Genomic DNA, 25,651 nt, shown 5'->3' with positions numbered 1-25,651 from the left:
TTTGATCTTCAATTGCAGTTACGTATTATTGAATTGAAACTTTAACTAAACCTCCAAAGTTAGAAAACATTTATTATTATTATTATTGTTGCTGTTGACTGGTTGTGCGCTGTTCACACAGACCAGCAGGCAGTGTGAAAAAGCTATAATCTTTGCGTGCTGCACTTGCAGACTGTCATAAACCCATGGGTGCTATTGCACAGCTCACTGTGCCTCTTCCAAGTGTTGCATGTCTCCTCTATTTTCCAGCCTGTGATTATTGGCTTTATATTAGAGAACAGCATAATGGTTTCTCTTCTGTTTTCCATGTGTTGTTTAATCTCCTGTATATTCAGGCCTGCAACCATAGATTTTACATCAGAACAGTGTAATGTTTCTCTTCTTTTGTTAACCAGTATGCAGAGTTGCTAATCAGGGTTTTGCCTGAAATCCTTTCGTTTCTCACACGCTTGCTGACTTTCTTTGTATTTCTCAGTACTATCATCAGTTTGCTTCCTCATGGATTTTGTTGACCTGTACCCTACCACAGTCTGGCTTTTACAAACGCTCGTTGCATAGAGACTCTGCAAGGTAGGGCTTCTGGTGCCAAATTGCTGAGCCCACGCACCACCTGTGACTTTGATGTTGATCAGAGCAGGGCTCTTTAAATGGCACGCCTTTGCGTTTACTTGTTGCCAGAACATTGCGTGCTATTCTGACTTCTTGCCTCTCCAGTGTGAAAAATTGGCAGAGTTTAATTTTGAGCTTTTTGTGCGTGCCTCATTGGTGTTTTATCTTCACTGCCCCTCAGCCTTGAGTAAGGCTCCTGTTTTGGAAATTGTTAAACTGAATTTTTGTTTTTTCTGGACAGGTAGGTGTTTGTGTATGTGTAATAATTCTTAGTTTGCTGCTGCTATAGATGGTTAAAAATTATCATTTTGATTTCCTGCTGCCGTTAACTGATTTCTACTGGGTTTTGTTGTTGTTGTTGTTTTTGTTTTTGACAGCAGACTGCCATCTGCTGTAATGGCTTATATATTTTTGGTTAAAGAACAAGGCTGTTTATTCAATGCTGTTGTTGACAATTTCCTGTTTTGTTTATTTTTTTCCGCTTAAGACAGCCATTTGAGTACGACCTTTTTTGTTACGCACCATCAGTTCAGCCAGACTGCCTTTGTGGTGACAAGAGAGTTTTTGTGGGCATGGTAGCACCAACCTGCCTGCTTGAATTTGTCAGTGGGTGTGAATAAAAACCTTTTTTCCCAGACACGTGTCTCCTCACTGCAAAGGGGTTTTACTTGTCTGTGATAGCAGACGACAAAGTCTGCACAACACAATCCAAACCTTTGGACTTTACATGCCATGTATCCTGTATGGCTATGTAAAATCCGTGCCCTGTGCTACATTTTTGTCTATACAGGGAAAAATTATCTATATCGAATCCTGAGTTGACTAATCACTCTTGGAACCTCTCACATATACATTGGCCTACATTTGCAGACTCACTCCCTCCTTGTTTTTTTCCAACATAAAGAAGTCACCGAATTTCCTTGTCACTCATAGTTGACACTTGCACTGTCTCAGTGCCTTGATTCTGCAGCAATCGTGTCACCCATGAAATTAATTTTGCCTGATGACCACAATGGAAATAAGTTTACGCTTTTCTTGCACTATCCTCTGCATTTTTTGTTTCATGTATATTTTATGTACTTGTTACTTTTTTTGCCAAATCTTATCAAATAAAATAAAATGCCACATCCATCCAAGACAGCTACTTATTCAAAAACAAATCACATTGTGATTGGTTGAAAATTTCCATATGACCATCTGCAGCAAATAACAGATCAGCTAGTAAAAGAACATCAGGCTCCTCTAGCTTTTAATGAAGGCATGTTTTTGAAACATTTTACTGCAAAACACAGTTTGTATCTAACAATAACGTGTTTGAAACATACCGGTAGCTCAGAATAACAATAAAGGGAAACTTGGCATCGTATTTGCTTTCTGTGGCTCGACAGACTCGTGTACTCACACACCAGTGTTTCTATAGCATGTCCATATAACTTCCTGCCAAAAAAGTGCTGACAAGGTGATAAATAAATGCTTCATCTCAGCGCTTTCTGATGCCGCGTTCACACCGGGCGCGACATGAGCGACTGCAGCCACAGGTTGCCATGTAATCCCTATGAGAGGACGCATTTTGGTGCCAAACCGCGCAGCGCGACGCGATGGTCACGAGTGAAGCGATTTTGAGCGTTTTGCGCGTTTGTGGCACGATATTGTGTCGCGTCATGTCGCATTGCCCTCCTCCCCAAGCGGAGTCCTCGCTCTGTTTTCTGTGATCTTAATTTAACACATTGTGTGGACTGAGCCGCTGTCAGCTGGAACTGACAGCGGCTCGCTGGCCAGCGATCAGCTGAGAGGCACCGTTTATCCACAGCGAGATGAGCAAAGCGATCACACATGAATTGAGTTCACGCCTTTCCCTATGTTGTATTTATTTTCCACTCTTTCTGTCTGTCATGTGGAGTAGAGTGTACGTGGTGGAAGGTTCATTAGCCAGGTCGATCGGCCGATAAAGTTCACACCGTGCCGTGCGCACTGAGATGTGGCTGGCCGGTCCCCATGTGATCTTGTCTGTACATAATTATCAGCATGTTATGAGAGCATGAGAGCCCGCACACACATGTTGATGGCATGACATATGTTTTCCAGCTAAGTTGCGAGTACACAGCTGTCAGCTGTTCCAGCCGCGGTGGGCAGCGGTCGCACTCCGGCCACCCCAGCCACCCCAGCCGCACCTGACAATGTTGGATCATGGCGTGAGGGGGGGATGACGACACACTCCTTACGACATCTGTGTTTCTAGGTGGGGAGGCGTGACACACGCCCCGCCACATGTGTGCAGGGGGGGCTTGCATGACGTGTGTGTTGCTTGGTAAAGGCACACTCGTGAGGCACTTACAACATGTGGGGTCATTCGCACATCCAGCTCGAAAGTTCTCTACTCTCGTGCTGGCAGCGCGAATGGCCTTTTCTGGTGTTGGATGTTTGTGGGTGGCACCTGGACTCCAGCCGACTCCGGCCGAGAGTGTGTTGAATGGCCTCTCGCATGGCATTCGACGACTTTCGGCCGCTGGTGTGAAGGCTGCCTCGATTGCGTCATTCATCCACAGTTCATCACGGCTGACGATTTCATGCAGCTGCTTGGCTGCAGAACGATATGTCCGACCTGTGTACGACATGCCGTTCAAATGCTCCAAACACGATCAGATGACAGTGTGACCTCATCTTGCCCGCCGTTCAAATGGGTTTCCGGCATGAGCGTCATGCAAATATAGAGTGCATGTGCCGTGCCTGAAAGAACTGCACAGATACCAGTCTTCTAGAATAATTACATCTTTAATCACACCAAAATAAAGGATTTTTACATCATTAGGAATTGGATATCCTACAATCTTTTGAATCACTGAACAAATGTTGCCCCAAAATAGTTGGATTTTTGTACTAGATCAAAATATGTGGGAGTGATTGGCATCCATGTGTCTGCACAATCTCCAGCATGCCTGTGGTAACTGAACTTGTTTACTTTTGATGTGAGGTGTAATAAAGAAATGAATTGAGTTCTTCCAGCCAAATTGTCTCCACTTCTTTGAGCTACTAGTTGTGTGTTGAGTGCCCCACATTGAAAGCCAATTGTCTTGAGACATTTCCATACCCAGTTCTTGTTCCCACTTTTGTTTAACATATCCAGTGATATCACCTCTTTGTTTCTGGAATCCCAGATATAGTTTAGCTATAATTTTCTTTTGAGATTTTGTATATGCTTCAGTCAGAATAGCTATTATTTCATTACCCTTTGAAGATATGTGTGGTTTTTTATCTTTTTTCTGAAGAAATCCCTGATTTGTAGGTATCTGAAAAATTCACAGTTTCCAATTTCGAATTCCCTCTGGAGCTCCCCAAAACTCTTGAATTTCCCTCCTTTGACTCGCACACTAATTGCAGTGATTGTTGGGAAAGTGTAGTGACACGGACCCACAACAGGGGGCGTAAATGAACGGACAATGGAAGAAGTCAAATTATAACACTTTACTGGTGTGAATGTCACAACCAAACACAGCAGAATCAGAATGTGCAACAGTCAATTAATAAAGGTGTCATGTGGGCAGGCTCGACGATAGGAGACGCCCGTCAGGAAACGAACCGGAACCACACGATTTCCACCGCCACCTGAACCCGAGGAATACTGGAGCCGCCAAGTCCCGGAGTCCCCAGGTGGCCACCTCTCCGGCGTGTCGGATCTGGTACTGCTGGCAGAAAGCAAAAGACAGTCAAAGGGTGGGTGTGTGAACACCCAGCAACAATGGTGGGAATGCCACCTCCACCTCTCACTCAACACATTGCAGTGGTCTCAGAGGAAAAGGAGCGCCGTCATGCACAGCCTCCACCAAAACGACCGGTTCTCCTGCAAACACTCACAATCACAGATTTATAAATCTCAAAAAAAGGCTGAGAGTAGTACCTCCAAATGAAGATGATATCTCGGCAGTTTGGTGGAGGTGTCTTCCTGCTTTTATACCAGATGTATGGATTAGTGACAGCTGTCACAGATGATGGGTGACAGCTGTCATCACGGCTTGTTCCTGAGGCGGCAGCGCCCTCTCGTGCCTGAAGCCCGCACTTCAGGCAGGGCGCCTTCTGGTGGTGGGCCAGCAGTACCTCCTCTTCTGGCGGCCCACACAACAGGACCCCCCCCTCAACGGGCGCCTCCTGGCGCCCGACCAGGCTTGTCCGGGTGGCGACGATAGAAATCGGCCAGGAGGGCCGGGTCCAGGATGAAGCTCCTCTTCACCCAGGAGCGTTCTTCGGGCCCATACCCCTCCCAGTCCACCAAATACTGGAAACCCCGGCCCATGCGGCGGACGTCCAAGAGCCGGCGAACTGTCCAAGCCGGCTCCCCGTCGATAATACGGGCAGGAGGCGGTGCCGGACCGGGTGCACGGAGGGGCGAGGTGTGATGCGGTTTAATCCTGGAGACATGAAAGACCGGATGGATCCGCAGTGAGGCCGGGAGTTGGAGCCTCACTGCGGTAGGACTGAGGATCTTGAGGATGGGGAAGGGTCCAATGAAACGGTCCTTCAATTTGGGGGACTCGACCTGGAGAGGAATGTCCTTGGTGGAAAGCCACACCTCCTGCCCGGGCTGGTAAGTAGGGGCCGGGGACCGTCGACAGTCTGCATGGGCTTTAGCCCTCGTCCGGGCCCTCAACAAGGCCGAACAGGCGGTGCGCCACACCCGATGGCATCTCCGCAGGTGGGCCTGGACCGAGGGCACACCGACCTCTCCCTCCACCAAAGGAAACAAAGGGGGCTGGTACCCCAGACACACCTCGAACGGGGAGAGGCCGGTGGCAGAGGACACCTGGCTGTTATGAGCGTACTCGATCCAGGCCAGATGTTCACTCCAAGCCGTCGGGTGTGCGGAGGTCGTGCACCTGAGGGCCTGCTCCAACTCCTGGTTGGCCCGTTCGACCTGTCCGTTAGTCTGAGGGTGATACCCAGACGAGAGGCTTACAGTGGCCCCCAGTTCCCGGCAGAAACTTCTCCACACCTGCGAGGAGAACTGGGGACCGCGATCCGAAACGATGTCTGTTGGTATCCCATGCAGCCGGACAACATGGTGGACGAGGAGATCCGCCGTCTCCTGGGCCGACGGGAGCTTCGGGAGGGCCACGAAGTGGGCTGCCTTGGAGAAATGGTCCACTATCGTGAGTATGGTGGTGTGTCCCCAGGACGGCGGGAGGCCCGTGACAAAATCCAGACCGATGTGAGACCAGGGGCGGTGAGGCACAGGAAGTGGCTGTAGAAGTCCCTGTGCCTTCTGGTGGTCAGCCTTGCCCCTGGCGCAGGTGGTGCAGGCCTGGAGGTAAGCCCGGACATCAGTCTCCAGGGACGCCCACCAGAAGCGCTGCCGGACTACTGCCACGGTCCTACGCACCCCTGGGTGGCAGGAGAGTTTGGACCCGTGACAGAAGTCCAGTACGGCAGCCCTGGGCTCTGGTGGGACGTATAGTCTGTTCTTCGGTCCTGTTCCGGGATCCGGGCTCCGTGCCAGGGCCTCCCGGACGTTCTTCTCCACGTCCCAGGTCAGAGCAGCCACGATAGTGGACTCCGGGAGAATGGGTTCCGGTGGATCCGACAGCTCGGTCTTGACTTCCTGTTCATGCACCCGGGACAGGGCATCCGATCTTTGGTTTTTGGTCCCGGGGCGGTAGGTGATCCGGAAGTCAAAACGGCCGAAAAACAGTGACCAGCGGGCTTGCCTGGGGTTCAGTCGCTTGGCGGTCCTGATATACTCCAGGTTCCGGTGGTCAGTGAAAACCGTGAAAGGCACAGACGCTCCCTCCAGCAGGTGTCTCCACTCCTCAAGGGCCTCTTTCACCGCAAGGAGCTCTCGATTGCCCACGTCATAGTTCCGCTCTGCTGGGGTCAACCTGCGGGAAAAATAGGCACACGGGTGAAGAACCTTATCGGTTTCTCCGCTCTGGGATAGCACAGCTCCTATCCCTGAGTCAGAGGCGTCCACTTCAACCACAAACTGGCGAGCAGGATCGGGCTGCACCAAGACCGGTGCAGTCGAGAACCGGCGTTTCAACTCCCTAAACGCGGCTTCGCACCGATCCGACCAGGTGAAGGGAACTTTTGGTGAGGTCAGGGCCGTCAGGGGGCTAACAACCTGACTAAACCCCTTAATGAACCTCCTGTAGAAATTTGCGAAGCCGAGGAACTGTTGCAGCTTCCTACGGCTTGTAGGTTGGGGCCAGTCTCTCACCGCTGCGACCTTGGCCGGATCCGGGGCGACGGAGTCGGAGGAGATGATAAACCCCAGGAAGGACAAAGAAGTGCGGTGAAACTCACAGTTCTCGCCCTTCACAAACAACCGGTTCTCCAACAACCGCTGCAGGACCTGACGTACATGCCGTACATGGGTCTCAGGGTCCGGAGAAAAGATGAGTATATCATCCAGATATACGAAGACGAATCGGTGCAGGAAGTCCCGCAAGACGTCATTAACCAAAGCTTGGAACGTCGCGGGGGCGTTAGTGAGGCCGAACGGCATGACCAGGTACTCAAAATGACCTAACGGGGTGTTAAATGCCGTCTTCCATTCGTCTCCCTTCCGGATCCGAACTAGGTGGTATGCGTTCCTAAGATCCAACTTTGTGAAGATTTTGGCTCCATGCAGGGGGGTGAACACTGAATCCAACAAAGGCAACGGGTATCGGTTGCGAACCGTGATCTCGTTCAGCCCCCGATAATCAATGCATGGACGAAGACCGCCATCTTTTTTTCCCACAAAAAAGAAACCCGCTCCCATCGGAGAGGTGGAGTTACGGATCAGCCCGGCAGCTAAGGAGTCCCGGATGTAGGTCTCCATCGATTCGCGCTCAGGTCGGGAGAGGTTGTACAGCCTGCTGGACGGGAACTCCACGGCTGGCAACAAATCGATGGCACAATCATATGGACGGTGCGGGGGAAGAGTGAGTGCCCGATCCTTGCTAAAAACGTCAGCAAGATCGTGGTACTCAACCGGCACCGCCGACAGATTGGGGGGTACTTGGACCTGCTCCTTAGCCTGGGAACCGGGAGGAACCGAGGATCCCAAACACCTCAGATGGCAGGTTTCGCTCCACTGTACCACCACCCCGGACGGCCAATCAATCCGGGGATTGTGTTTCAACATCCAGGGGAACCCCAGAATCACACGGGAGGTAGAAGGAGTCACAAAAAACTCAATCTCCTCCCTATGATTCCCTGACACTACCAGAGTTACTGGTGGTGTCTTGTGTGTGAGTAAAGGGAGTAGGGTGCCATCTAGTGCTCGCACCTGCAATGGTGTAGGTAGCGCGACCAGAGGGAGCCCTACCTCCCTGGCCCATCTGCTGTCTAACAGATTCCCTTCTGACCCTGTGTCTACCAGTGCTGGGGCCTGAAGGGTTAAATCCCCACTAAGGATTGTAACTGGGAGTCGTGCGGCAATATGTGTGTGTCCCACGTGAATTTTTTGGCCCACCCTAAGCCCAGTCTCTAGGGGCGGGCGTTGGTGTTTAACCGTTCGGGGCAATCGCTCAATTGATGCTCCATTGAGCCACAAACAAAACACGCCCCACGTGGAAACCTCCTCTGTCTATTAGGTGGTCTAAATGTGGCCCTGCTCGTGTTCATAGCTTCGTCAGCAGGGGGAGCTGTCGCCCCACGGGACGTAGATGCCAGGGAGCGTGGGAAGGGCGGACCTTTCTCGGACCCGGAAGGAAGAGGAACGGCGCGCGCCCGGCCACGTCCTTCGTCTCGTTCCCGACGGCGTTCCTCCAACCGATTGTCTAACCGTATAACGAGATCAATAAGCCCATCTAATTCCCGCGGTTCATCCTTGGCCACTAGGTGCTCCTTTAGGACTGACGACAGTCCGTTTACAAAGGCGGCGCGGAGCGCAGCGTTATTCCAGCCGGACCTCGCAGCCGCGATGCGGAAGTCGACTGCATAAGCGGCTGCGCTCCGGCGTCCCTGTCTCATCGACAGCAGCACGGTTGAAGCGGTGTCTCCCGTTAGGGTGATCAAACACAGTTCTGAACTCCCTCACAAACCCAGTGTATGTGTGAAGGAGCCGTGAATTTTGCTCCCAAAGCGCCGTAGCCCAAGCGCGTGCCTCTCCCCGAAGCAGAGTGATCACATAAGCTATTTTGCTTGCGTCTGACGCGTACATGACGGGACGTTGTGCGAAGACGAGCGAACACTGCATAAGAAAGTCCGCGCACGTCTCCACACAACCTCCGTACGGCTCAGGAGGGCTTATGTATGCTTCAGGGGATGGTGGGAGGGGTTGTTGGACCACCACTGGAACGTTAATATCTAGCACAGGATCGACAGGAGGAGGAGCTACAGCAGCGCCCTGAGCGCTCGCCGCCACTTGCGCGGAGAGAGCCTCCACCCTGCGGTTCAGGAGGATGTTTTGCTCGGCTATTTGATCCATTCGAGCCATAAAGGCGGTGAGAATATGCTGTAGCTCACCAATCACGCCTCCTGCAGATGCCTGCGCTCCCTGCTCTCCCATTGGTTGTTCAACAGCCTGGTGACGCCCCTCGGAGTCCATGACGCAGGCCGAGATATCCTGTTGGGAAAGTGTAGTGACACGGACCCACAACAGGGGGCGTAAATGAACGGACAATGGAAGAAGTCAAATTATAACACTTTACTGGTGTGAATGTCACAACCAAACACAGCAGAATCAGAATGTGCAACAGTCAATTAATAAAGGTGTCGTGTGGGCAGGCTCGACGATAGGAGACGCCCGTCAGGAAACGAACCGGAACCATACGATTTCCACCGCCACCTGAACCCGAGGAATACTGGAGCCGCCAAGTCCCGGAGTCCCCAGGTGGCCACCTCTCCGGCGTGTCGGATCTGGTACTGCTGGCAGAAAGCAAAAGACAGTCAAAGGGTGGGTGTGTGAACACCCAGCAACAATGGTGGGAATGCCACCTCCACCTCTCACTCAACACATTGCAGTGGTCTCAGAGGAAAAGGAGCGCCGTCATGCACAGCCTCCACCAAAACGACCGGTTCTCCTGCAAACACTCACAATCACAGATTTATAAATCTCAAAAAAAGGCTGAGAGTAGTACCTCCAAATGAAGATGATATCTCGGCAGTTTGGTGGAGGTGTCTTCCTGCTTTTATACCAGATGTATGGATTAGTGACAGCTGTCACAGATGATGGGTGACAGCTGTCACCACGGCTTGTTCCTGAGGCGGCAGCGCCCTCTCGTGCCTGAAGCCTGCACTTCAAGCAGGGCGCCTTCTGGTGGTGGGCCAGCAGTACCTCCTCTTCTGGCGGCCCACACAACAGTGATGCCCTTATCAATCCACTGTCTGAAGCCAAGGTCAGCAATTCCAGGTTTCAAATCAGAGGAGGCAAAGACAGGCCAAACAAGTACACTCAACAAAAAAACCAAAAGTGTTGCGTTTATATTTTTGTTGAGTGTATTTTGCTCTCACCTTCCATATTATATTCCTTTACAATTTTGGCCCAAATATTCATAATTTGATGTATAATTTCGTTATCATTTTCTTGATATAAGATGTTCATTCTATCTCCTAATGCTGTTTGAATTTGGAAAGGTTTGACGTTGGTTTCTACATCTTTCCATTTTGCCTGATATAGGGGGCACCATATGCAAGCCAGATATCTCAATTGAGCTGCATAAAAATATTCCCTCGGGTTTGGCAAAGATAGTCCTCCCTCGTCTTTACTTAACTGCAGTGTTTTGTATCTAATTCTTGGTCTTTTTCCAGCCCAGACAAATTTAGAAATCCATTTATCCCAGGACTTATATTGTGTTTCTGGGATCTGGTATGGAATAGCTTGAAAAAGGTATAACAATCTTGGTAGGATCTTTATCACCTCAGTTCATGTGCCCAAATCCATGTTAAAAGCAGACCATCGCCTAAAGTCTTTCTGGATTTTATCATTAATCTGGATGTAGTTAATTTCGATGACACTGTCGAGTTTTTTTGTTATTACTACCCCAAGATATTTTATTGTTTTAGCATTCCATTTAATTCTGTATTTTACAATAAGTACTGGATTAGGAGAATAATTTAGTGACAAAATTTGTGTCATTGTTAGATTTAATTTATACCCTGAATATTGTCCAAAATCTTCCAAAATTGTCATTAATTGAGGAAAGGTCCTGTCAGGGTCCTGAAGATATAGAATAACATCATCTGCAAAAAGCCCAATGATGTGTTCCTGTTTTCCTGCATTAATACCTTTTAAATGTTTGTTCTGTCTAATTGCCTGTGCCAGGGGTTCAATAAAAATTGCAATGTTGGACTAAGACAGCATCGTTGACGTGTCCCGCGTTTTAAGGTGAATTTATCAGTTAAATGACCACTGATTTTAATTTTGGCTGTGGGTTCCTGATACAGTGTTCTGATACATTGTATTATTTGCTTATTAAACCTTAATGTCTCCAACACCAGATATAAAAATTCCCAATTGACGCAATCAAAGGCCTTTTCTGCATCAAGGCTAACCAAGACAGCACTCAAGTCCTGTTTTTGAATCTGATCTATTATATGCAAGGTGCGCCTTATATTATTATCATGGGTCTGCCTCCCTTGAATGAACCCTCACTGGTCATCGTCAATCAGATCAGATATAAACATTCCTAGTCTTTTTGAAATAATTGAGCTAATATTTTATAGTCCACATTTAGAATGGAAATAGGTTTGTATGAGTCACAATGCTCTCTATTTCTCCCCTCCTTTGGAATAATTGAAATTATGGCCTCCCTCCATGATGGGGGCAGTTTTCCCTCTGTAAGTATTGAATTAAATAATTTTAGGAGCAGAGGACTTAACTCTTCTCTGTATAGTTTATACCACTCACTGGGGTATTGGCTTTAACCTAATGATTGCTTCATCTAGTTCTTTTTTAGTGATGTCCGAGGTCAAAATTTTGTTTTGTGCTTCACCTATCAATGGTAGGTCAAAGTTATCCAGGAACTGTTTCATCATCCACTTTTCTCTTACTGGGGGTTGTGAATATAAATTTTCATAAAAATGTTTGAACATTTTTTTTCTATTTCTTCATGTTCATAGACTAATTGTTTATTGTACGGGTCTCTAATTTTATGTATTGTGCTAGAGGCTTGTTGTATCCTCAGCCGTCTCGCCAGATATTTAGTTGCTCTGGAGCCTGATTCATAATAGGTTTGTTTTGTAAACCTTAATTTTTTTCTCTCTGTCATCACTAAGAATGTCGTCTATCTTTTGTCTTGTTATTGTCATTTGCTGTAAAATTGCTCCATCCCCTTTAACTTTATGTTGCTGTTCTAGTAATCTTAATTCTTTAACTAATTTATCATAGTTTTGCCATTTGATCCTTTTTAGGTATGAAGCTCTTGATATTAATCTGCCCCTCATAACTGCTTTAACTGTGTCCCACATTATGGTAGCATCCATGGGGCTGTTTTCATTCTCTTCAATACAACTTTTGATTTCTTTTTTAACCTCCTCTTTTACCTTTTGATTGTTTAGCATACCTATATTTAATTTCCACAGTGCGTTTTTTATGCTCCCATTTAAATGAATTTGAAGATATATGAGGGCTGTCAATAAAGTAACGGTCCTTTTTATTTTTTTCAAAAACTATATGGATTTCATTCATATGTTTTTACGTCAGACATGCTTGAACCCTCGTGCGCATGCGTGAGTTTTTCCACGCCTGTCGGTGACGTCATTCGCCTGTGAGCACTCCTTGTGGGAGGAGTCGTCCAGCCCCTCGTCGGAATTCCTTTGTCTGAGAAGTTGCTGAGACACTGGCGCTTTGTTTGATCAAAATTGTTTCTAAACCTGTGAGACACATCGAAGTGGACACGGTTCGAAAAATTAAGCTGGTTTTCAGTGAAAATTTTAACGGCTGATGAGAGATTTTGAGGTGATTCTGTCGCTTTAAGGACTTCCCACGGTGCGAGACGTCGCTCAGCGCTCTCAGGCAGCGTCATCAGCCTGTTCAAGCTGAAAACCTCCACATTTCAGGCTCTATTGATCCAGGACGTCGTGAGAGAACAGAGAAGTTTCAGAAGAAGTCGGTTTCAGCATTTTATCCGGATATTCCACTGTTAAAGGAGATTTTTTTAATGAAAGACGTGCGGACGGGTCCGCGCGTCGGCTCGCAGCCGCCGCGACGCTCCGCCACAGGAAAAACACCTCCATTGGAAGCCTTAAGGACAAGTTGGAACATGTCCTGCTGTTAAACAATTTCTCATATACTCACTCCACTGAAAGCCATCAAAAGCCACCTGGATTTTACAAATGGTTATCAACACGGAGGTGTTTTTCCTGTGCCGCCGCGCCGCGTCGGCTGCGTCCCGACGCGCGGACCCGTCCGCACGTCTTTCATTAAAAAAATCTCCTTTAACAGTGGAATATCCGGATAAAATGCTGAAACCGACTTCTTCTGAAACTTCTCTGTTCTCTCACGAACAAGAAATACAACTGGACTCCAAAAGGTGGAAGGATCTCCTGTCCTTCCAGCCATTTGATCCTGTTGGAGGACCAAGGGAGAAACCTCTTGTCAAAAGAGGGCCCTAATTTGGTACTGACTTCCATGTCAAACATGGGAGTCATCGTAAATGTGTCCAATGTATAAACTTAAAACTAAGTAATCAATCAATCAATCAATCAATTTTATTTATATAGCGCCAAATCACAACAAACAGTTGCCCCAAGGCGCTTTATATTGTAAGGCAAGGCCATACAATAATTACGTAAAAACCCCAACGGTCAAAACGACCCCCTGTGAGCAAGCACTTGGCGACAGTGGGAAGGAAAAACTCCCTTTTAACAGGAAGAAACCTCCAGCAGAACCAGGCTCAGGGAGGGGCAGTCTTCTGCTGGGACTGGTTGGGGCTGAGGGAGAGAACCAGGAAAAAGACATGCTGTGGAGGGGAGTAGAGATCAATCACTAATGATTAAATGCAGAGTGGTGCATACAGAGCAAAGAGAGAAAGAAACACTCAGTGCATCATGGGAATCCCCCAGCAGTCTAAGTCTATAGCAGCATAACTAAGGGATGGTTCAGGGTCACCTGATCCAGCCCTAACTATAAGCTTTAGCAAAAAGGAAAGTTTTAAGCCTAATCTTAAAAGTAGAGAGGGTGTCTGTCTCCCTGATCTGAATTGGGAGCTGGTTCCACAGGAGAGGAGCCTGAAAGCTGAAGGCTCTGCCTCCCATTCTACTCTTACAAACCCTAGGAACTACAAGTAAGCCTGCAGTCTGAGAGCGAAGCGCTCTATTGGGGTGATATGGTACTATGAGGTCCCTAAGATAAGATGGGACCTGATTATTCAAAACCTTATAAGTAAGAAGAAGAATTTTAAATTCTATTCTAGAATTAACAGGAAGCCAATGAAGAGAGGCCAATATGGGTGAGATATGCTCTCTCCTTCTAGTCCCCGTTAGTACTCTAGCTGCAGCACTTTGAATTAACTGAAGGCTTTTCAGGGAACTTTTAGGACAACCTGATAATAATGAATTACAATAGTCCAGCCTAGAGGAAATAAATGCATGAATTAGTTTTTCAGCATCACTCTGAGACAAGACCTTTCTAATTTTAGAGATATTGCATAAATGCAAAAAAGCAGTCCTACATATTTGTTTAATATGCGCATTGAATGACATATCCTGATCAAAAATGACTCCAAGATTTCTCACAGTATTACTAGAGGTCAGGGTAATGCCATCCAGAGTAAGGATCTGGTTAGACACCATGTTTCTAAGATTTGTGGGGCCAAGTACAAAGCTTCAGTTTTATCTGAGTTTAAAAGCAGAAAATTAGAGGTCATCCATGTCTTTATGTCTGTAAGACAATCCTGCAGTTTAGCTAATTGGTGTGTGTCCTCTGGCTTCATGGATAGATAAAGCTGGGTATCATCTGCGTAACAATGAAAATTTAAGCAATGCTGTCTAATAATACTGCCTAAGGGAAGCATGTATAAAGTGAATAAAATTGGTCCTAGCACAGAACCTTGTGGAACTCCATAATTAACCTTAGTCTGTGAAGAAGATTCCCCATTTACATGAACAAATTGTAATCTATTAGACAAATATGATTCAAACCACCTATGGTATGCTCTAATCTCTGTAATAAAAATTTATGGTCAACAGTATCAAAAGCAGCACTGAGGTCTAACAGAACAAGCACAGAGATGAGTCCACTGTCTGAGGCCATAAGAAGATCATTTGTAACCTTCACTAATGCTGTTTCTGTACTATGATGAATTCTAAAACCTGACTGAAACTCTTCAAATAGACCATTCCTCTGCAGATGAACAGTTAGCTGTTTTACAACTACCCTTTCAAGAATTTTTGAGAGAAAAGGAAGGTTGGAGATTGGCCTATAATTAGCTAAGATAGCTGGGTCAAGTGATGGCTTTTTAAGTAATGGTTTAATTACTGCCACCTTAAAAGCCTGTGGTACATAGCCAACTAATAAAGATAGACTGATCATATTTAAGATCGAAGCATTAAATAATGGTAGGGCTTCCTTGAGCAGCCTGGTAGGAATGGGGTCTAATAGACATGTTGATGGTTTGGAGGAAGTAACTAATGAAAATAACTCAGACAGAACAATCGGAGAGAAAGAGTCTAAGCAAATACCGGCATCACTGAAAGCAGCCAAAGATAACGATACGTCTTTGGGATGGTTATGAGTAATTTTTTCTCTAATAGTTAAAATTTTATTAGCAAAGAAAGTCATGAAGTCATGCTTCAATTAGTGATGAGTAGTAAGATGTCCTAGCTTTACGGAGGGCTTTTTTATAGAGCAACAGACTCTTTTCCAGGCTAAGTGAAGATCTTCTAAATTAGTGAGATGCCATTTCCTCTCCAACTTAGGAGTTTAGGTAGCTACTCTGCACTGTGTTGGTATATGGCATTAGAGAACATAAAGAAGGAATCATATCCTTAAACCTAGTTACAGCGCTTTCTGAAAGACTTCTAGTGTAATGAAACTTATTCCCCACTGCTGGGTAGTCCATCAGAGTAATGTAAATGTTATTAAGAAATGATCAGACAGAAGGGAGTTTTCAGGGAATACTGTTAAGTCTTCAATTTCCATACCATAAGTCAGAACAAGATCTAAGATATGATTAAAGTGGTGGGTGGACTCATTTACATTTTGAGCAAAGCCAACTGACAAAAGTTCTGAAAATTCACAGAGAAACTCACAGTAACGACCAGGTGGACGATAGATAATAACAAATAAAACTGGTTTTTGGGACTTCCAATTTGGATGGACAAGACTAAGAGTCAAGCTTTCAAATGAATTAAAGCTCTGTCTGGGTTTTTGATTAATTAATAAGCTGGAATGGAAGATTGCTGCTAATCCTCCGCCTCGGCCCGTGCTACGAGCATTCTGGCAGTTAGTGTGACTCGGGGGTGTTGACTCATTTAAACTAACATATTCATCCTGCTGTAACCAGGTTTCTGTAAGGCAGAATAAATCAATATGTTGATCAATTATTATATCATTTACTAACAGGGACTTAGAAGAGAGAGACCTAATGTTTAATAGACCACATTTTACTGTTTTAGTCTGTGGTGCAGTTGAAGGTGCTATATTATTTTTTCTTTTTGAATTTTTATGCTTAAATAGATTTTTGCTGGTTATTGGTGGTCTGGGAGCAGGCACCGTCTCTACGGGGATGGGGTAATGAGGGGATGGCAGGGGGAGAGAAGCTGCAGACAGGTGTGTAAGACTACAACTCTGCTTCCTGGTCCCAACCCTGGATAGTCACGGTTTGGAGGATTTAAGAAAATTGGCCAGATTTCTAGAAATGAGAGTTGCTCCATCCAAAGTGGGATGGATGCCGTCTCTCCTAACAAGACCAGGTTTTCCCCAGAAGCTTTGCCAATTATCTATGAAGCCCACATCATTTTTTGGACACCACTCAGACAGCCAGCAATTCAAGGAGAACATGCGGCTAAACATGTCACTCCCGGTCCGATTGGGGAGGGGCCCAGAGAAAACTACAGAGTCCGACATTGTTTTTGCAAAGTTACACACCGATTCAATGTTAATTTTAGTGACCTCCGATTGGCGTAACCAGGTGTCATTACTGCCGACGTGAATTACAATCTTACCAAATTTACGCTTAGCCTTAGCCAGCAGTTTCAAATTTCCTTCAATGTCGCCTGCTCTGGCCCCCGGAAGACAATTGACTATGGTTGCTGGTGTCGCTAACTTCACATTTCTCAAAACAGAGTCGCCAATAACCAGAGTTTGATCCTCGGCGGGTGTGTCGTCGAGTAGGGAAAAACGGTTAGAAATGTGAACGGGTTGGCGGTGTACACGGGGCTTCTGTTTAGGGCTACGCTTCCTCCTCACAGTCACCCACTCGGCCTGCTTTCCCGGCTGCTCGGGATCTGCCAGAGGGAAACTAACGGCGGCTAAGCTACCTTGGTCCGCACCGACTACAGGGGCCTGGCTAGCTGTAGAATTACAGCTAGCCAGGAAGTAAGCACACAGAGCCTGAGCAGCCTAGTCTGTGCATATATTGGGTCTTAATGTTAGTAACTATTTACCCTTGAGATACCTGAATTTTCACATAATTTTATTTACTTTTCTACCTCACCATCATTGGTCCGAGGGTCTTTGGAAGTTTTATAACTTTTCCTTAGCTCGTTGTGCTGCAGCTGCATTGTTCCTCCGCGTCGCCTCCGCGCGCTGCCATCCCATCGCTGCGTCGAGTCGCGCCTCTGGTGCTGCGTCTGCCGTGGGCGGCGCAGCGGGATCCTGCGTCTCCCGCATCTCTCGCAAGAGACCGCATCTCTTCAGCTCTGCGTAGACCTCACTCACATTGCTATAGGAACGGACTCCCGTATCCCAGTGAATCCTCATCTTGGTGAATGGTGTCTGGAATCTGATCCCTTTCTCCTTTAAAATGCTTTTAGCAGCGTTGTATTCTTTTTTTTTTTTCGACAATCTCCGTCGCGTAGTTGTGGTCAAATGATAGCGTTTTATTTCCCTGTTGTATCTTCTTCTTCCACAGCTCTCTCAGAACCCTCTCCTTAGTAAGATATTCCAGAAAAGTCACAATGATTGGTCTCGGCTGGTGTCCAACAGCGGGTCTCTGTGCCAGTGAGCGGTGTGCACGTTGAATTTGCAGTGCTGTGCCCTCCGGTAAATTTAGCTCGCACTGAAGCAGGTTTTCCACAAACTTTATGACAGAATTGCACTCTTCTCCTTCACTAACTCCGTAAATACGGATGTTATTCCTCCGCGACCTGGACTCCAAATCTGTGAGCTTGTCTTGTAGGGTTTTTTGCTGTTTCATTAAAGGAATCAGCAAGTCATTTGCTTCCTGAGCAGTTTTCCAGCTTCTCCACCCGTGCTTCCATCTCGCTCACTTTCGCACCCTGTAGCTGCTGCTCAGAGTGAAGTGAGCCTGTGGTTCATCTCTTCTTTAAAGCTTTCCAACTTTTCATTCATGTCTCTTCTTAGGGCTTCACCAAATGCACTGAAATTCCCCTTCATCTCCGTTTTCAGGCTTCATATCTCCTCCGTGATGCTCGTCAAACACATGCTAATGTTCATGTTAGCATGTTCAGTGTTTTCCTCTAGCTCGGAAGCTAACACTGTTGGCTTCACCCTCCGAATTTTTAGACTGATTATTTCGGCCATCAAGACCCTTTTGTTTCCTCTTCCCACTCATAGCAACTTGTTTATTTCCAAGTCGTCAAAGTTTTCGAGTTTGAGGGGAAGTTCTGTGTTCGGCTTTCAGGAGCTCTGAAGCTTGGCACCCTACCTCGCCAATGGCGTAACTGGAAGTCGAACATGAGATACTTTCAAACTCCATTTATAATTTCTAAATTTGATAAGACTAAAACTAATTTGTGTTGGAGACAATGTGGCCAAATTTGGGATCACACACACATTTTCTTGGATTGGCTCAAATCATTTTGGGAGGGAATTAGGAAGGAAATATCAAAAATTGTAACTATTTATATTGATTTGAACCCTCTTTCCTTTGTCCTCGGAGTGCTCTCGGATGATTTACTAAGCAAATAATATTGTACCTATTTAGGGTTCTTGTACTGGTGGCTAAAAAAATGATCACTGTATCCTGGTATAAACCTTTACCACCTACAGTAAACCAATGGAAAGAGAGAACAGTGAAGGTTTATGTTATGGAGAAGATAACCACTAAACTAAACCTAACAGTTGACTTATTTAAGAAAAGGTGGAACCCACTGATCATACATTTAGACTTGACGCTATAGCATGTTAACATTTGTGTTAAAGCAATGTTTTTATTTTGTTTATTTAATGGTATGTCAAAATATTGTCCCTTCTTCAATAATATCATGATTATTTTTCTAAATTGTAAGGAGAGAACATATGGTACCAGTATTCCAAGATTACACTACCACCCTACCAATGTTCTTGTTTTTCATTTAGTTTAGTTTATTTTACTACTCGGTATCAAAGCTGGATTAATGGCTTGAAATGTGAAGGAGATACCAGGGAAATGGTAATGTGAAGCCTTAAATTTGAATAAAACGTTTTGTTAAAAAAAGGTGTTATGTATCATTCTGCATATACCTTTGCAGCAGCTGCCGCCGCACCACCTTTAGCTTCCCCAGCTTCAGTCTTGTCACAGGCATATGTTCATCCACAGCCCAGCATCACAGGCAGAGAATGTTGGAAAAGGCACAATTGCTGTTGGTCACCACAAGCTCTTCACCTAGAAAACAAAGTTTGACTCAGTTTATGCTGTATTTATAGAAAGCTTGGACTCAGCAGCACTGTGCTGCAGCAGAGTCCTCGTCTCCTCACTGTGGCCTCCTTAACGTAACTGAATTCACAAACACACACTGACCTACATTCAATAGAATCACCATTTTGGATGTGTGTATGCTTCAATGATTTATGAGTCATACACGGGAACACTACTTGTACTGTATGTTGGACCTTTTTGTAAAACTCCTTCATTTAACACATATGACTGAACCTTGACCTCTTTGAGATACCCAGCTTCACTTGACTATCTGTGATGATTCATTTCACTCATCTATTCCAGGACAATCCAACCCTTTCAACATGTTTCAGAGATGGTCCTGTTCTCACAAAACAGCACTGGCAAACGGTGATGCACATGATATATACAACATTATTAACATGAAATTAAGGTGCACCATATTTTCTGGAGTATAAGACGCATTGGAGTATAAGTTGCATTGGTACAAAAATGACTCTTTAAGAGAAAAAAAAACACACATACATAAGTTGCACCAGAGAACATGTCTTTTATCACTTCGTGCAAGAAGAAATAAAATGGATTAAATCGCTGTGTTAGTCATTTATAAGATACACATGGTGTAAAGGAGCACAGCTAACGAGCTAATTAATGCCACTATAAGGGCACAAAATGCAAGTAAACTGCTTCTTTCAGCGACTGAACAGACGATCATATGTCAGATGAACGTACCACGAGATGAAACATTTGAAAACCGTTTGTACCATTTATATACTGACAACACAAACACTGCTTTAGCCATCAGAGACTAAGAGCTAATTCAATCAATTCAATCAATTTTTTTTTTTATATAGCGCCAAATCACAACAAACAGTTGCCCCAAGGCGCCTTATATTGTAAGGCAAGGCCATACAATAATTATGTAAAACCCCAACGGTCAAACGAACCCCTGTGAGCAAGCACTTGGCTACAGTGGGAAGGACGTGGACGGAAAAACACCTCCGTGTTGATAACCATTTGTAAAATCCAGGCGGCTTTTGATGGCTTTCAGTGGAGTGAGTATATGAGAAATTGTTTAACAGCTGGACATGTTCCAACTTGTCCTTAAGGCTTCCAACGGAGGTGTTTTTCCTGTGGCGGAGCGTCGCGGCGGCTGCGAGCCGACGCTGCAATCCGCCCGCACGTCTTTCATTAAAAAAATCTCCTTTAACAGTGGAATATCCGGATAAAATGCTGAAACTGACTTCTTCTGAAACTTCTCTGTTCTCTCATGATGTCCTGGATCAATAGAGCCTGAAATGTGGAGGTTTTCAGCTTGAAACAGGCTGACGACGGCGCCTGAGAGCGCTGCGCGATGTCTCGCACCATGGGAAGCCCTTAAAGCGACAGTATCACCTCAAAATCTCTCATCAGCCGTTAAAATTTTCACCGAAAACCAGCTTAATTTTTCGAACCGTGTCCACTTCGATGTGTCTCACAGGTTTAGAAAAAATTTTGATCAAACAAAGCGCCAGTCTCTCAGCAACTTCTCAGACAAAGGAATTCTGACGAGGGGCTGGACGACTCCTCCCACAAGGAGTGCTCAAAGGCGAATGACGTCACCGACAGGCGTGGAAAAACTCACGCATGCGCACGAGGGTTCAAGCATGTCTGACGTAAAAACATATGAATGAAATCCATAGTTTTTGAAAAAAATAAAAAGAACCTATACTTTATTGACAGACCTCTCTCTCTCTCTCTATATATATATATATATATATGGTGGTTTCTCTAAGACTGCAAGGGAAGCTCAGCTTCCTCTAAAATGTCAAAAAAAAATAATGGTCAAATATGTACAGTTTGTTTATGTTTCATTAACTATAAATGTTAATCTTGAAGGTGAGTTTGTTCAGAATCAGCTACTTATCACAAATCAATTGACTCTGTTAATAGTAGAGAAGCTTGAATCTTCGACTGGACTGGGTTGCTTGACGCGAGGACGTTTCGCTTCTAATCGCAGAAGCTTCCTCAACTAAAAGGATCTTCAGATAGCACAAAATCCCAGTTTACTTTAAACTTGTTAACACCTTGAGACAGAAATTAGTTCACCCTAAGGACAGGATCCATAGTTACAAACAGAGCAATGTAGTGTATTCTATCAGATGTCAGGAAAACTGTAACAAACACTACACAGGTGTGACTAAGCAGCCGTTGCACAAAAGGCTATACGAGCACCGCAGAGAGGGCGCCAGTGGACCTCAGTCTGACCTCATTTCCACCTTAAAGACACTAAGCACACCTTTGAGGACAAGGAAGTTAAAATCTTAGCTAGAGAAAAGAAATGGTTTGAGAGGGGAGTGAAGGAAGCATTGTACGTGAAACAGTTGAAACACAGCCTTAACTGGGGAGGGGGTCTGAGACACGCATTGTCGCCTGTTTACAATGGGGTACTCAGGTAAAAGCAGTTTCAGTCTTTTGTTCATGGTAATGAGTCATTCACGTCATTAGGAGAGTCGTCAGGAGAGGCGCCAGTCCTATCGTTAGGAGGGACAGCTGCCCTAGGTTTAACACTAGAACGCCTGGAACTTTCTGCCGCTGCTGCAAGGCCCTCCTCCCCCTCTCAAATTAGTGTTGTGGTGATCACCCTATTGAGTGGTTCTTTTGAGTTTCAAATTAGATCGGTCCCTGCTCCCTTGCCCCACTCAGACTGTGTTGAAAGAGGGAGACATGTAGGAAAACAGGTCTTGAGGACCAGGGTTGGGCATCCCTGGCCTAAACTGAAGGATAGACCAAAGGACTTCAGTGAAAAAACAACATTTTTGCAGAGTTGTGTTGCGTCTTAGAAGCCTGTTTGCCAGAGACAACGATGTTAAAAAATTGTCCATAGTGACAGTTCTGCCTCTGTCCAAAAAGAGTTCCATAAGCCTTGTCACAACAATGTCTGCAAGTCGCTCTCCTATGGCATGGCTGGGGTCTTTTCCTAAATAAAGAATGGCATTGCACATGTACTTAGTGTCCAAGTCTGCTGCAATCCAAAACTTTATTCCAAGCTTGTCCGGTTTAGATGCAATGTATTGCAGAAAAGGACATTGGACCTTTGTTGGAAATAACTGTTCATCAACTGCTATGTGTTGCCCTGGGTTGTACGACAGCACACAGTTCTGAACAAAGCGCTCCCAAATGTCTGAAATGGCAGCAAATGTGTCCATCTGCATGCGTTCCAAATGGGTGTCCTTGATATCAAAGCGTAAATAGCCCATCAACACTTCCGATCGGTCTCGGGACATTGTGGACATGATTTCCGGAATGCCGAAGCATTTTGACCAGCAGTCACACATGACATTGGTTCTGCCAATCGCTCCTCTGAAGAATAAAACAGCGATGAATGCCATCAGCGCATAGACACTTGTGCTCCAGTCAGGGTTTGTTTTGAAGGCTTTGCGTACTGTGCAGTCTATGATGGTCCTCAGCATGCTGATGTCAAATAGACAAAGGAAGCTTTGCAAGCAACTAGTCACTTTGCGTCTTGCAATCTCCGTCGGTCCTGCATTGCTGACTGATGTCTGCGTTGTCTGCGTTGGCGGAACGGTGCTGAAATCCTCAATTTGTCGCTGAACCCAAACAGTTACATCTCTCGCTGTCTCACAAGGTCCTGCCTAAAGATAACATGAGATACAGTATATATATATATATATATATATATATATATATATATATATATATATATATACGAGGTCTATTAGAAAAGTATCCGACCTTATTATTTTTTTCAAAAACCATATGGATTTGAATCACGTGTGATTACATCAGACATGCTTGAACCCTCGTGGGCATGCGAGAGTTTTTTCACGCCTGTCGGTTACGTCATTCGCCTGTGGGCAGTCTTTGAGTGAGGAGTCGTCCACCCGCTCGTCAATTTTTTTCATTGTTTAGGAATGGCTCAGAGACTGTTGCTTTGTTTGATAAAAAAATTTTCAAAACTGTAAGGCACAACTGAGTGGACACCATTCAATAAATTCAGCTGGTTTTCGGTAAAAATTTTAACGGCTGATGAGAGATTTTGGTCTGGTAGTGTCGCTTTAAGGACGGTCCACGGCGCCTGACGGCGATCTGCGCTTCGAGGCGGCAGCCTCTCGCCGTTTCAAGTTGAAAACTTCCACATTTCAGGCTCTGTTGACGCAGTAAGTCGTCAGAGAACAGAGAACTTAGAAGTCATGGAGGGGTCTGAAATTTTCATCTTAGGTGCATGTCCACTGTGAGAGACATAATCTAAAAAAAAAAAAAAAAAAAATCCGGAAATCACAATGTATGATTTTTTAAATAATTTATTTGTATGTTACTGCTGCAAATAAGTATTTGAACACCTGTGAAAATCAATGTTAATATTTGGTACAGTAGCCTTTGTTTGCAATTACAGAGGTCAAACGTTTCCTGTAGATTTTCACCAGGCTTGCACACACTGCAGCAGGGATTTTGGTCCACTCCTCCATACAGATCTTCTCTAGATCTTTCAGGTTTGGAGTTTCAGCTCCCTTCAAAGATTTTCTATTGAGTTCAGGTCTGGAGACTGGCCAGGCCACTCCAGCACCTTGAAATGCTTCTTACGGAGCCCCTCCTTAGTTGCCCTGGCTGTGTGTTTGGGGTCATTGTCATGCTGGAAGACCCAGCCATGACCCATCTATCCATATATACGAGGTCTCTTAGGTAATAAACCGACCCTTTTATTTTTTTTTAACTATATGGATTTGAATGACATGCGATTACACCAATCATGCTTGAACCCTCGTGCGCATGCGTGAGTTTTTTCACGCGTGTCGGTGACGTCATTTCCCTGTGGGCAGGCCTTGAGTGAGATGTGGTCCCGCCCTCTCGGCTGAATTCCTTTGTTTCACACGCTGCTCGAGACGGCGCACGTTGCTTTATCAAAATTTTTCTGGACCTGTGAGGAATATCCGAGTGGACACTATTCGAGAAATTAAGATGGTTTTCTGTGAAAAGTTTAACGGCTGATGAGAGATTATGGGGTGTTTCTGTCGGTGTAAGGACTTCCCACGGAGCGGGACGTCCTGCAGCGCTTCCAGGCGCTGTCGTCGGCCTGTTTCGAGCTGAAAACATCCTAATTTAAGGCTTAATTCACCCAGGACATCGTGAGAGAACAGAGAAGATTCAGAAGAGGCCGGCATGAGGAATTTATGCAGACATTCCACTGTTTAAGGACATTTTGTAATGAAAGAACGTGCGGGCAGAGTCGCATGTCGGGCCGGACCCGACCGCGGGGGGTCGCGGCAGGAAAAACACCTCCGTTGGAAATCTTAACGGGCAAGTTGGAACATGCCCAAGCTGTTAAACAATTTCTCAGTTACTCACTTGTTGAAAGCCATTAAAAGCCGCCTGAATTCTACAAATGGTTTTCAACACGGAGGTGTTTTTCCTGTCGCGGCGCACACAGATTTGCCGAGTCGTCACGGAAACAACTCAGCGAATTTGCGCGTACGTCTTTCATTAAAAAAATGTCCTTAAACAGTGGAATGTCTGCATAAATTCCTCATGCCGGCCTCTTCTGAATCTTCTCTGTTCTCTCACGATGTCCTGGGTGAATTAAGCCTTAAATTAGGATGTTTTCAGCTCGAAACAGGCCGACGACAGCGCCTGGAAGCGCTGTAGGACATCCCGCTCCGTGGGAAGTCCTTACACCGACAGAAACACCCCATAATCTCTCATCAGCCGTTAAACTTTTCACAGAAAACCATCTTAATTTCTCGAATAGTGTCCACTCGGATATTCCTCACAGGTCCAGAAAAAATTTTGATAAAGCAACGTGCGCCGTCTCGAGCAGCGTGTGAAACAAAGGAATTCAGCCGAGAGGGCGGGACCACATCTCACTCAAGGCCTGCCCACAGGGAAATGACGTCACCGACACGCGTGAAAAAACTCACGCATGCGCACGAGGGTTCAAGCATGATTGGTGTAATCGCATGTCATTCAAATCCATATAGTTAAAAAAAAAATAAAAGGGTCGGTTTATTATCTAAGAGACCTCGTATATATATATATATATATATATATATATATATATATATATATATATATATATATATATATATATATGAATAAATAGAAATGTCAATGCACCGCACATAAGCTGCTCTCACACAGTGTGTTTGTGGTGTTTCGAGGCACGTGTCGCACTCTCCAGTCAACTTGGCAAACACATCACACAACACCACATGGTTGCCGGCACCTGCCAGGGTGTGGTAGGTGTTTTGGTCATGTTCAAAACATATGCCACAAAACTCCACTTGTCAGGTGGTCACACTTTACACATCACTAAAGCCCCCGTCACAAATAGCAAGAATGCGGAGGAG

The 25,651-nt window shown here is 45.6% G+C and overlaps 1 protein-coding gene across 1 annotated transcript in view; it reads right to left on the bottom strand.

The window, feature by feature from the left end:
* The window catches only part of LOC117509047 (glycerophosphodiester phosphodiesterase domain-containing protein 5-like), a 65,733-nt gene extending 46,401 nt beyond the window's left edge, over window positions 1–19,332 (bottom strand). Inside the window, exon 1 of the mRNA XM_034168858.1 lies at window positions 19,154–19,332. Coding sequence (XP_034024749.1) covers window positions 19,154–19,215 — 62 coding nt within the window. The 5' untranslated portion in view covers window positions 19,216–19,332. The remainder of the gene's footprint in view (window positions 1–19,153) is intronic.
* Window positions 19,333–25,651: the final 6,319 nt, after the last annotated feature.

This window comes from Thalassophryne amazonica, chromosome 4, assembly GCF_902500255.1.
Source record: "Thalassophryne amazonica chromosome 4, fThaAma1.1, whole genome shotgun sequence".
In the NCBI taxonomy this organism is placed as follows: Eukaryota; Metazoa; Chordata; class Actinopteri; order Batrachoidiformes; family Batrachoididae; genus Thalassophryne; species Thalassophryne amazonica.
This window is presented reverse-complemented; position numbering and strand designations above follow the sequence as displayed.